Raw genomic sequence first — 14,462 nt, 5'->3', positions numbered from 1 at the left:
AGCCAAGGTCATTGTGCAATTTGATTTTGTATTATCAATATATCATATGTTGGAGACACTTGTCTTCGTGGATATAAAGATTATTAATATAGATCAATAACTAAAACCAATAATTTAAGATTTATACATATTGTTGGGCTCAATGAAAACTACTATATATTTACGAACCACTAAAAATTATTTAGTTCACCTTTTGTATGTATTAAAAGATTAATACATTATTAGTATCTTACTAATGGAAAATAAAATTCGTCACTATATCAAATGGTTGCCACATCCGGACTGTTATTAGCAGTCATATGGATATGTAGTTAGGCATGCCAAAATGTATTGATGTGCAAGTTCTTGTCAAGATTTAGAACATGTTTGAGCTAATATGGTTATTAGCATCTTGAGTTCAAGTCATAACAAGTTCAAGTCAAGATTAGAGTGTATACAAGTTATGACTCTATGAATCATTAACAAGTCATATAAGTCAATTGATGTTTCTAAGTGTTCAATTATTAGCTATTAAAAAACTAATTTATTCCTTTTTATATTAATATTTGACAACACCGAAATACTACAAATTAAAATATAAACCTTGTATAAAAGGAAGTATTTAAGGAGTTATAAATGCTAAATTTATGATACTTTTGTTAAATAAATAGTTAAATTGTATAAACTTTTGTTCGTGTTTATTTTAAATTACACTTTAAGTAGTTCTTCCTACATCTTGTCAAAGTGAAACGTACTTAAACTATAAAAAAAAACACGAGGCTCACAGTTGGATTATCCTACATGTTGAAGAGATAAAATAATTTGCGAATTAACTATTGGATATAGGTGAAGGGAATGTTTGGGGGTCCAAATGACGACAAATGAATGTACAAATTCCCGATGATATTTTAATTAACAATTTATTATATCTAGTATATGATTTAATAGACTTTGTATATCATTCGATTTTAGACAAGTTCAATGAACTTACTTTCAAGAACGGACAATATTGTCGATTAAAATTATATATGTTTATTAGACGATTTCTATATTTTCACCCGTGGCACCTACGGGTTAATAACCTAGTACATAGTATATAATTCAAATTCAACTCTTGGTAAAAACATATATGAGGGTTTGATCCTCATAATGGGATGGATTTTCCATCTACATTTTCAACCTCAATATTCCCTTGTTCTTATCTTACAATTCCAAATTCAACCTTATATCATCACTGAAATCATAATCATCATAACCTTCATCTCTAGCTAAGTACGCTAAAGCGTCGATAGCCGAAGTACCAGTCGGACAACCAATTATCGATTGACGATCATGAGATCCAACTGATTTCAACTTCACGGTTCCCTTGGCCTTGTCTTTGGACTTATAAACCGAATGGATACTAGACCCGAGGCATCTTGCCGCACCACATTTTCCGGTGTATTTGGACTGATTTGTGGGCTTCTTTGAAACTTTGGTGAATAAACCGCTGAGGGAAGCTGAATCCACGGTTTTTACGTGTCGTCTTTGATGAGATAAGGGAGTGGGGCGGATTGGGTAGCTCGGAACCACTCCGTGTTGACGGCCCTCTCGCTTCATTGGAAATGTGGTTGTGAGCTGATGGTTTTGGATGTAGAATTGAGTTTACACGATTTTTATAGAGGGTTGTTTGCTTGGAGAATAAGATGTGTAATTTGTTGGTCAACTGTGCGTGCGTGCGTGTTCCACAAGGATTGACTTGTGAGTTGTGTACAGACTATGTACATTCCTTTTTTGGATAATATTATTCTTTAGTCCATGTTGGTGGGCTGGTACATAATGCTGTGGTTGCTAAATGTTCTTAGCAATATGACAATATCAATAAAATTTTCGAATATGGTAAAATAACATTAATTAACAGTTTATATTAACAAAAATCTACTTATATTAATTATTCCACCATATGTGTCGTGGGCTTAAATGGGGCTCTAAAATGAAAAAAGGTGCTTCCACGTGATGCCAGGTAGGCTTGGTAGAAGAGGTTCCAAAGAGGTGGCATAGCCTAATACGGCTTTAATGGAGTTTTACGTTATTTGTGATATATTGGTATTAGGTTGAGGTAGTATGATATATATAATTGGCTATATATATATTAAAAAAAACAAACAAAATGTGTCCCACGTCCCTAGTTCATCCCACGTTAGAATATGACCGAAGGCCCTGTAAAGCCCTTGTGTAATGTTGTTAGGGCTCTAAAGGCTAACGATATGGCAAGAGGCGTCAACCTCTTCAAGCCCATAACATATTTCCTTATAGATATGTAGAGTTCTTACTCACAACCTGCTATAGCAGAAATACGAGGTTTGAAGGATGATAGTAATCACTGCGCATGGTTCACGAGATTACTTAACAAACATGCCACACATATTTTATTTATGTTAACTTTTTACTAGTACAACTTCGTTTAGGCTATAAACCACAAATACATCCATATAATCTTAACAAGTTTGTAGAACAACAGGTATAGGCCCTCTAGTCAACAACTTGATAAAACTGCACTTCTAACTTTTGAATGATGTTGATCCACAGCCAACCTTTTTTTAACTTGCTTGCAACGTTCATAACCAAGTCTTAAAGTTTGCAGGTATTGGAACTCCAAATTCTGGTGTTTTCTAAGTTTGATTGCAAAAGTGGATTTTGACAAATAAAAATGCATCTTGTAGGAGTTTATCGCATGTTTGCAGGTATGGAAACTCCATATGGAAACTAACTTTTTATATCATCTTGAGCTTCAATCCCCTATATTCTACAACCAAGAAAACAAAAAAGTTACAATTCATAAAATTTTGCAAATCCCAATTCCATGTCTTCAAAACTGACCCGTTATTAATTATCTGATTTTGAGAGATAAGATTATAAAGTGTAAGTATTGATCTAAACTTAGTCAACATTAGTTTCTAACTAGAACTAAGCATATCACATTACACGTATAAAACCCTTACTTTCAATGGTATCCTATTTCTCACCAACTATCCTTGTACAGGTATACAAACAGCTGCGATTAAGCCATTACTCCATTCAATTAAAGTAAGAAAAACTAATCCACAAATCACAAGGTCCTAATGGCAAACATCTAAGATTAAGCCACTATTCCAAAATTCTCATCTGGTGAAGAAACCATATAACTCATATTCAATATTCCAAAAACCATATTTAATAAAACGACACAAAAATAAGGAATCGATGTAATCCAAAAATCTATACGGATCAGATTGAAACTAAAAATCATAAACCGATTAAACTAAATCGATTGAATCAAGCAATGGTAAAAAATGAATTAAATCAAAATAGATTAAATAAAAATCAGAACTCGATTAAAAATGAATCGATTGAGGATGAAATAGAAATCAAAATCGATTGAATCAGAAATATAGATTGTACCTGGTTAACGACGAGGATGGAATCAATGGAACAGAAATAAGCGTGGGGTTCAGGTCCTGCGGCGATAGACGGCTCCGGCAGCGGTGGTAGTCGACGAAGGCTCCGGCGGCGGTGATGAAGATCGGTGGTGAAGAAAAGGAGAGGAGATGGTGAAGAGGTGAAGAGGGTATGAGATGGTGAAGAGGGTATATATGTCCTCTGAATGGTTAACGATGAATGGTTCATAGGCCACTGAGCGATTAAGAGATTATATTAAAACGAACCAAACACATCAATGTCTTACCGAATCAGATATACACATCTGAATGGTTCCATTAAGAGCTAAACTAACAGCCCCTTAAAAATGATGAAATTATTGTTATGAAGTTTTTACTAACTCTTAGATTTCTTTTCACCATCCATATTAGAGCAGAATCCTCATCCTTAATACTGTGAGGAATGAGGATGCATTAAATCAGTTATATACTTGAGTGTAGTTAACATAAAAAGGCAAAGTTATTTCTGAACTGTCGTTATATCACTCCATTACTGTACAGAGTTAGAAACCAGTAAAGGAATAATAATAATAATAATAATAATAATAATAATAATAATAATAATAATAATAATAATAATAATAATAATAATAATAATAATAATAATAATAATAGTTATACAATTGACGATCCAATTTGATTAAATCACGGAAATAAAATGTCAAACCAAATACCATCCTTCATCTTCATCTTCAACCCGAATCTGTTCCTCTCTTACAATCGGCTCGACTAGACTTCCAAATTCAACGTTATCATCACCATGATCATAATCATAATCATAACCTTCATCTTTATCGCTAGCTAAATAAGCTAAAGCATCGATAGCCGAAGTACCAGTCGGACAACCGATCATTTCATGATCATGAGATCCAACTGATCTCAACTTCATGGTTCCCTTGGCCTTGTCTTTGGACTTACAAACCGGATGGACATGACACCCGAGGCATCGTGCCGTACCGCATTTTCCGGTAAATTTGGAGTGGTTTGTGGGTTTGGTTGAAACTTTGGTGAATAAACCGGCGACTGAGGCTGAGTCCACCGTTTTTACATATCGGCGTTGACGAGACAAGGGAGTGGGGAGGATTGGGAAGCTCCGAACGACGCCATGTTGACGGCCCTCTCTCTTCATTGGAACTGTGGTTGTGAGCTGATGATTTTGGGTGTAGAATTAATCTAGTTAGCACCATTTTATAGAAGAAAGAAATCGTCGGAGTGTAATTTACAAGTGGTTTGTTTGCTTGGGGATCACGATTATTTCGTTAGTCAACTGTGCGTGTTCCACAAGGCCGGATTGACATGTAATTTGTGCTCTTTTTTTTTCTTTTTTTAATTTCATCTATGTCACGTGAGAACTCATAACCACTGGATTGTTAAATATAAAATTTATCACTAAACCAAGCTAGTGATTGTAATTTCATTTTTCTTTTATATCCTTTTGTTCGTGTTGTTCGGCAATGTGACTAGGTCTATGAATTTCAGTTTTAACACAAGGTTGTTGAGATTGATGACAATTAAATGTTCATAACTAACTATCATTTTTTAATGGTGACTTGTTATTACAAACTGAGGGACTTAGCAAGATGAAATCCCGCCGGCGTGTGTTTAATTACATCATATTATAGAAACATATTAAAATTAAATCAATTTAGCACGTTGATCAAGTCATTATGTTTTCCCATATTTTTTAATCATAGGAATCAAGGACAATATTTTGATGTCACCGAATAACTTAGAAGGGCAAATCTCCTTGGATTGAAACACCTTGTCTGTTCTAGCTCTTCATATATACACCAAGTGAAGCTCTTCATATACGCCATGTAGTAGCTTCCTTTTTTTATGAAACTTAGACGCCTTCAAGTCTTCAACTGGTAGGTTAAGAGGTCATCATTGAAACCAAGGGAGGAGAAGCAAGACGACACTGATGAAAATGGTCCATTAAAGTTTGCATGTTATACCTCAACGAGTTGGAGAATTTTCTTGGCCAGTTAACTCTACAGCTCCCTCTCGGGGAGGTCATAAATAGTATTCAGAGTTCGCCTTGATTTGGTATTGCTCTCGCCGCTCAGACCGAAACAGTTCTTTACCCCTAGATGTTCAGTCAACAATTGCGCCTCAATGCACTTCGAGGAGAACCGACTAGGAATTTGTGTTATCAAAGGACTTCTTGTTATTATTTCTAGTATGGAATGAGTCAATCATCCACTTTGATATCTTATTTAACAAAAATTGGTGATATTGTTCTTCCATTGATCAAAATTTTTGATTTTTGGCAAGTTTAAATAACGTTTGTTTCTTTTAACAATTTGTTAACGTTTCAATTTCTTTAATGTAAATGAATACAAATCTTAAATATATATATAAGCGAAACATTTAAAAGTTCTCTGGTTGCTCCTTACATTCTCTCAAGCCATCAGATTGCATTATTTGTAAATAAAGGTTTCTCATGAATTTGACCCGAATTCACGGATATGAGTCTCACTAAATCCAGATAGCCCTTAAACGAGTTATAACATCTCATTAAATTAAAAATTAATCTCACCAAATATTTGATATGAAAATCCAGTATAATGGGATATACTAAAAATTAATATCCAATTTACAAAAAAAAAAATTATTTATAATTAAAAAACAACTTTATATTAAAAAAATAAGATGGTCATGAATCTCACCAAACCCAGATAACTTTTAAACTGGCTTATAACATCTCAGTTATTTGTGAAACATTTTCATTATCAAATCTTAAGTATATTATTAACTTTTTTACAATAAATAAAATTAAAATAAAAAATATACAAATATTAAAAACAAATAATATAAAACAACCTCATAACATGGGAGATAAAAATTAATATACAAAATTACTGACAAGCATAAATTATATTTCAAATTCAGCTATCAGTATAATCATAATAGGTAACGGTATTGGTGTCCCTTAATCTATTTTCATAATGGGTTAATAGGAGGATTTAAAAGATGTAGTTTTTGAGCCCTTATTTAGAAAAGATAAACTAAGATTGCAAACCAACGTATATTTGGCTTAGTATCTAGGAGCATCGGCCTAGTACCCCAAAGATAAAGACTAAATAGTGTAAAAGTTGGCTTTTAAAAAAACTATTATTGCATAAAATAAAACAGTAAAATGAAAATACATGGGGTTGAGACCTTAACACATAACAACTCACACCAGTGACCAGTTAGCATGTGTCACAATAATTTGTCCTCAAATCATTTGATTAGCACGTGTCACAATAATTTGCCCTTAAATCATCTGATTAGCACGGGTTCCACAAATCTTAACCTTTAATCGAAAGCACTGCCCGGACCAAGGGTGGTGAGCTAGCCCAATCCAAGCAAAGCTTGGGTGAGACGAGTTCGATCCATCCACCACCCTTTATTAATTAAAAACTGAATAATAAATAATAAACAATCAAATTTTTTTCCCAATTGTTATCAAACAATCAATACAAAAATACAATCAAACCATAAACATAAAAATAACAACCATAATTTAATTATTTGTTATAGAATCATAACTACAGAAGTACAAGATGATTACACAAATTGTTCTACAGACTATGGTTAACCAACAAGTAATATTTGTGAACCATTAACCATACATGATGGTTAATGTTGTTTCTGATTGTCCGATGTTTGGATTCAAGATAGAAAGAACTGAACTTGGTATATATTTCTTTTTGAAAGCTTAATTGATTGTTTATATATAAAAATGAAAACGTATTTAACTCGCGAAAATAAGCATTAATCATCTACTCGTATTGGGTTCACGAACCCCAAAATCCAACTTGATCGAAAGAGGAATCCACTAGGGCGCCCAGGTTAGGCGCCCCGTCAATTCTTAAACTAATGGTCTAGTTTGATCAAATCATTGAAACTGTCCTAGCAAATTAATACCATCCATCATTTTCATATCCTTCTCCAACGCAATAATCACTCACACATTCGTCTTCATCTTCACACCCTTCATCTCTAGCTAAGTACGGCAAAGCGTCGATAGACGAAGTTGTTGGATTTAATGGTCGGTTCGGGTCAAGTCAATGCGGACCGACCCGAATGTGACCCGGTATGAGTTACACCGGGGGTAACGAAATACAAAACCCACTTAAATGTTAATTGGACCCGACACAATCAATTAGATGGACCGGATTATGATTAAAGGCTTTGTTTGGTTAATTGGGCTTAAGCCCAATTGGTTTAATTTAATTAAACCCTAATAATATTACTATATATAGGATATGATAATATTATTATTATGTGATAACCCAACACCAAACAAAACCTATCATCATCTTCATCAAGAAAAACCCTAGCCGCCACCTAGCAAACCACCACCGCCTGCCGCCGTTTCCGGCATATCCACTTCCGGCCGCCGCCTCCCTGAAGCGCCACCACTCATCAGCCACCGGATTCATTACCGCCGCCCTCCTCAGGCCGCCGGTATCTCTGTCCGCTGCCACTGTTAACTGATTGCTTCGTTTCCGGCGACCTGCTGTGTTTTCCGGCGAGTTTTAAGCGATTCCGGCGAATCACGTTTTTCCGGCGAATGGTTTCCGGTTACCTACGGTTGCTGCAAGTTGTTGTCGTTGTTCTCTGCTGTCCGCCGTCCTCTATAACCGCCGGATCTGAGCCGAATCACCTACTGCCGCCGCCATATAACCTGCCGGACTCCGCCGCCGCTGGCCGTCGCCGTCGTCGGATCCTCGATTGGTTGTTGAATGTCATTCCTAGCTCTTTTCGTTAGCCTTTGGTGTCTTCCCGGTTTCGATAACCGAGGTACAATAACTAAACTAAATCTATGGTTGTTTGTTATTTGATTATTCGTACTCGTATAAAGTTGTAATCGGATCCGGGTTTTGGGTTTCGGTTTTAATTCGTTTAAATCGTTTAATCGTCCGCTGCGTTTTACATAGTTCGTTAATATAAGTTTGTATATTTATATTGACTAATAATTATTAAACGAAATTATTAACTAAAACGGGTTAAAATATTTAACCGTTTTCGTTCCGAACCACCGTTAAAACCCAACAGAAGTACCAGTCGGACAACAACCAATTATCAATTGACGCTCATGAGATCCAACTGATCTCAACTTCACGGTTCCCTTGGCCTTGTCTTTGGACTTACAAACCGAATGGATACTAGACCCGAGGTATCGTGTCACACCACATTTTCCAGTGAATTTGGGCTGATTTGTGGGCTTCTTTGAAACTTTGGTGAATAAACCGCTGAGGGAAGCCGAATCCACTGTTTTTACGTGTCGTCTTTGATGAAGTAAGGGAGTGGGGCGGACTGGGTAGCTCGGAACGACGCCGTGTTGACGGCCCTGTCGCTTCATTGGAAATGTGGCTGTGAGCTGATGGTTTTGGGTGCAGAAGCATTGTGTGAAGCGTTTTATAGGAGGAAACGAAATGGTTGGTATGGTGTTACAACTTGCTTGGAGAAGAAGATGGTTTTGTTGGTCAACCTTGCGTGCGTGCGTGCGTGTTTCACAAGGATTGACTTATTATGTTATGGTGCAAACTACATATGTACATTACTTTTTTGGATAATATTATTCTTTAGTCCGTGTTGGCGGCTAGATTTATGAATTTTAGTTTTATGTTTTAACATAATAATATATATGTGGTTGCTAAATGTTCTAAGCAATATGCCAATTTTAATGGGTGTATTCATATCTTTTTTCTTATATGTAGACGCCTTATGGGAAAATATTGAATATGATAAAATAACATTAAATAGTTTAAATTAACAAAAAGCTTGTTATACTAATTATTCTACCATGTGATGTGGGTTTAGTAGGGGCTAGCTCTAAGAGCATTCACAGCGCTTGGATGCGGAAGAGGTTTGGACGGGCGGGTGGAGGAGGAGCTTGGGCATGCGTTGTGGGAACAAGGTCGCAGACGAAGGGTTGTACGTGGGGAAGGACCGGTCCGCGGACAGGGTGATGAGTCCCCTCTCTCACATACACATATATATACAGTAAATATATACAATTATTATATTTTTAATATGTTTGTAAAGGTTTGATGTTGTGGGAAAAAATTTTGAGAAAAAATTATAATCTGATGTAACGGTTTGTAAAGTTTTAACGTTGTTGATGTTCTAAGAATAAAAAAAGTGCTTCCGTGTGTCGCCATGTAGGCTTGGTAGAAGGGTTTTATTGGGGTCTTTATGTTAAATGTGGTGTTGGTTTGAGAGATAGCTAGATCTAATTGGTTGCACATTAAAAAACGAACACATCGTCGTTATTTGCTATTGATTGCCGGTTAAAGCTTAATTGTGATTTAAAGTGTGTTTTAGAGTTTTGAAAGTGGTTTAACAAGTTCTACACACACCAAGCTATTTATAGCATGTGTGTAAAGAGTATATGGTTAAAAATCGGTTCCAACGATCCAAAAACGGCTATATAGCCGTTGGAACCGGTTCCTAACGGCTAGATTGTTTAAAATTCAAAAAAACTCGGTGTGCTCGGTTTCCTACCCTACACGGTTCCACTGGGTTCCCATATCAATCCAACGGGTTAGGTTCGGTTCCCACCCAGTTCTTGACTGGAACCGGTCCCATTCTGTACCTGATATGAAAAAACCGATTCCGGGTTTTAAAAAACCCGATTTTGCACACCTCTAGCCCCACGTCCATAGTTTGCCCCACGCCAAAAGGGCTAAAGCCTCTTTAAAGCCCTTGTGTAATGGTGTTAAGGCTCTAGAGGCTGATGATATGGTAAGGGGCGCCAACCTCTTCAAGCCCACAATATGTGCCCTTATGAATATGTAGAGTTCTTGTTCACATCCTGCTAAAGCGTAAATACAAAATTTCAAATGATGGAATCACATGATTAGCGATATTACTTAAAACACATGTCACACGTATTTTATTTTTATAAACTCAAAATGAGTAACTTGATTCAATCTCTAGACCACAATTACATCCATATAAATCTTAAAACAATTCAGATTAGTATTTAAAAAAAAAACACCTTTAAAACAATATTTTTAAATATTTTATTTATATTTCTCAAATTTAAATAATTAATCCAAAATATTCTTACGGTGAAGAGAAGTTTAATTTTAAATACAGGTTTAACCTCCTCGTCTAATATTGGTCTGAATATTATTAAACCAATTTGGCAAACCCTTTTTCAAAAATGAAACCGAGAAAGAGAAAGAATTCATCTTTTATTCTATAGGCATCTTGGAATTGTTGGATTCCGACCAATGAATCTTATAAAACAAACACGAATCAATGTCTGATTAGTTCTTTGAAACAAACAAAACCAAACGGGCAGATCGATTAACGTTGTTTGTTCCAACGTCTGTCCCATGCATGCTTCTCTCTCAGCAATCCATTTCTACACCATCTTATGACGTCTGTAAGTTCATTCCTATATGATATATATGATATGTAAAGCGCGCTTTTGCGGATATTGTAAATTTAATATAGGGTTTTATATATTGTGTTAATTTTCATATGTAGCAACCTCCTCAGCCATTGCCGAAATTCGGCGAATGGGATGTGAAAAACCCTTCATCTGCAGATGGATTCACGGTAATATTCGCTAAAGCACGCGATGAAAATAAAGCAGGCGGAACCACCGGTGCCACCAAAGGACCACCTCCTAAGCCACCACCACCTAAAGTGGAGCCAAGTGTATGATAATATTATGATAAAATGATATTTATTCTAATTAATTATAATTGCTTGCTAATTATTTTTTGAATTTTGTGCAGAAGAAAAGATTTTGCTGTTTTTGAAAATTATAAAGATGACGATATTATTATCAACAAGTTAAATCCAGGTATGGTTCTTGATGGATTCATCAAAGCTTCAAATTAGATGGTGGCTGGTGTGATTGTTGACATGATGATGTGGATGTTAGGATATGTCATTTAGCGTTCGCCATTCGCAACGAATATTAGAACTACAAGATTAGCTTGTTTATGATCATTTTATTATTGAGTTTTAGAGTTTTAGGGCTAGTTAGATTATTTAATCATGTGTTTACATAGAAGATTACAAGTGAGAGTTAATAGGGACGTGTATAGTGTATAGTTTATTGTTACGATGCCGTTCATCTTAATTACTTTACTGAATATGATATTTAAAACGTTTGAGCTAATGGAATCACGTGTTTCCTTCTATAAAACAATGCCCTCTCCCTTGTGGACAAAGGCTAAGGCTGACATGTCACTTATACAGTCAATCAGATAACTAGTTTTGCCAAAACTATTTGTTTCGATGTGATTTCACTATTTATAGCGCAACATTGGGATGCTAAGCTTTTTTTAAGAGAAAAAGCTGGATTTTGTAGTGATTAAAAAAATGAGTGCTACCAAAGTTTACACAGACACCTTCAGTTCTTACTTATGTGGGATTAAAGGAAAGGGGAAAGAACACTAAGCAAAGCCTCACTCCAATGATGCTTTAAGATGGTGGTTAAAACCTTTTATGACTAGACAGTCCACTAGTGCTCCATGTTATGGCCATTTGGTTCAAAGAAGATGTGGTATGTCTGATTACCAAAAAATAATAATAATAATAATATTTACTATACACACAACAACATACTCTATTTAATTCATGATGATTTGTCTTAAATTTATCACGTGAGAGGTGAAGAAATAAGAGCGTGTTTGTGCGTGTAGTTTGCACGTATATTGTAGTTTAGTTATTAAGATATGAATTTGAATTATTTCTTTTAGGGGGTGTTTGGTACAGAGAATGGAATTGTAGAGAAATGGAATTGCAGAGAAAGGGAATTGGTCTGGAAAATGAGAATTGACTGTTCTGTTTGGTAGTACAGAGATTTCAGTTGAGAAATATAGCTGAGAATCATTTCTCTTGTTTGGTACATAGAAAATAAACAGAGAATTATATCAACTTTATCATTAGCACAAGTATTTTTTTCATAACAAATATTTATTAAAAAATAAAAAACATATAAAAAGATGCATAAATTCCAACCAAAATATGCATTGATCAAACCAATTCACATACAAAACATAGTGCACAATAGTTTGTTCAGTTAAAGTTAAACGAACATACAAAAACATGCTTTGTTCGTGTTCGTTTACATGCGTAGGCACATATCAAAATTCTAAAACAGACCACCTAATTCTTTAAACTCATCACTTCCTACCTGTTCAGATTGACCGTTACGCCCTCCAATTGTTGTCCTTATTACATGTCCAGCTTCAGTACTCGCCCCATGCACAATCTCTGGTTCACTATCCTGGAACAATAAACTTGATTTTTTGAATATATTTTTAACTCGTTTAACTGTTTATTAAAACGATTATACTTACACTCACTTTGTCATCGCCACGTTCCACTTTATCCCTAAGTCTCATCTCAAGCATTCCCCTTCCCAACCGATCAATTGCAGTACAGGATTCATTAAATCCACCAACAGTTCTTGATGTACCGACTCCACCATGTCCTAGGCTGGAAGAGGCCATTTTAAGCCTGATGAGAACCAAATATTCTAATGAATGTCACCCTCCACAAACACTTTTGGGACCCTCAAAGTTATTTCACCAACAAACATGTGTTCCTGAAAAAATAATAATCAATGAGGTTTCACATAACACCTGCATAGGTATGCACTACAATAACAAAAATTAAAGAAGATGCACTACAAATACATTAACTTTTATCTTCATCCTTTTTGCACACAAGGTTGGGTAAAATTACCATGGTCACAAACAAGACACATCTAATTACTTTTCCTCTTTAGGCAAGAGTTAAGCATTAAAAAAGCAGTAATCAAGTCCCTATATAGAGCACAATTCCCATGAACAAACATATTAACCACTGAAGAAAATATGCTTCTATCACAGAACTATTCCCAAAACCTCATTCAATGTTAAACTAACTCGAACTTATATGCTCAAGATGACGATGCACATAAATTACTAAATCAGTAAGATATATTCCTTCTAAGAACTGTAAATAGTAATAACAAAACCATACACTCCTTATTCCACCTTTGACTAATTATCTCCGACAAATAATTCACTAGTTTCAGTATGCAGTATGCTACAAGAGGCATTATTACATTATATGATGTACAATTTCAAAGTAAGCTACATCTAAAAACCAGAATATAACATTCAGCTGCCATTGAAGTTGCAATAATCACATTAATGTCACACATCCTTTAACAAACTCTTACTATAAAGCAACCTACATCATAAATAATTTAACAATCCACAATCAATTACGTTATCACACTCTAGATTTCACAAAACCACATCAAAATCCCCATAAGATCACTCATCGCACATCAATTAATCATCAAAACAACAATAAACCAGCACAACTAACAATTCACCATAACTCAGATCCACATCTACACAATCAATCACAACAACTAACAATCAATCACCAATCGAGACGGATCAAAGCGGAATTAGGTCATCGGAACAATAATCAGTTACAGAATCACTCACCGGAACGAGAATCGGTGTGAATTGGGAGCAAATTGTGAGCATTTGACAGTTGGTGAGAACTGGATGATCCGATTCGATTGGATTTAGGGCTTGGGGTTTGTTGTTTCTCTCTCCACCAGTTTCATGGAGATAGCGATGAGAGGGGATCTGTTAATCCGAAGAGAATGGAAGTGAGAAATGAAACCCTGGAGAAATGATTTCTCCGCTTTTTTTAGAGAAAAGAAATCAGGGAAATGGAAATGGTTTATTTCCATTTCTCACCTCTTTCTTTCGTAAACAAACAAGAGAATTGTTTCCATTTCCATTTCTCACCCCCCAATTCTCTGTACCAAACACCCCCTTAAGATAATTTGTTGAAGAATCAGAAAAGGGTCGACTAATGAAAGGAATATAAGAGCATTCCCAGCTCATTCCTTACCATATATCAATATATATCATATAATTATACTAAAAATCACTGTATTTTTTCTCTTTTGTTTAATTAAATAATATTTTTTTATACATTTATCATTATTTTTTCTCTCTTTCACTCACAATCACTTTTAAAAAATATTAAAATATT

At 35.2% G+C, this 14,462-nt stretch overlaps 2 protein-coding genes and 1 long non-coding RNA gene across 3 annotated transcripts; all 3 read right to left on the bottom strand.

The window, feature by feature from the left end:
- Positions 1–1,182: 1,182 nt before the first annotated feature.
- LOC143599746 (uncharacterized) lies at positions 1,183–1,578 on the bottom strand. Its single transcript, XM_077077629.1, has one exon. The coding sequence runs from the start codon at positions 1,576–1,578 to the stop codon at positions 1,183–1,185; it is 396 nt and encodes a 131-aa protein (XP_076933744.1).
- Positions 1,579–4,095: 2,517 nt separating this feature from the next.
- On the bottom strand, positions 4,096–4,563 carry LOC143599745 (uncharacterized). The gene has a single exon (XM_077077628.1). The coding sequence runs from the start codon at positions 4,561–4,563 to the stop codon at positions 4,096–4,098; it is 468 nt and encodes a 155-aa protein (XP_076933743.1).
- A 7,941-nt stretch (positions 4,564–12,504) lies between these two features.
- LOC143599736 (uncharacterized) lies at positions 12,505–14,050 on the bottom strand. The gene is made up of 3 exons (XR_013147344.1): positions 13,901–14,050; positions 12,755–13,002; positions 12,505–12,681 (listed from the first exon to the last, which is right to left on the bottom strand). It is a non-coding gene; the product is annotated as an uncharacterized LOC143599736 (long non-coding RNA).
- Positions 14,051–14,462: the final 412 nt, after the last annotated feature.

Source organism: Bidens hawaiensis, unplaced genomic scaffold, assembly GCF_021521415.1.
Source record: "Bidens hawaiensis isolate Kalapana, Puna unplaced genomic scaffold, B.hawaiensis_p1.1 tig00052606_1, whole genome shotgun sequence".
Classification (NCBI taxonomy): domain Eukaryota; kingdom Viridiplantae; phylum Streptophyta; class Magnoliopsida; order Asterales; family Asteraceae; genus Bidens; species Bidens hawaiensis.
This window is presented reverse-complemented; position numbering and strand designations above follow the sequence as displayed.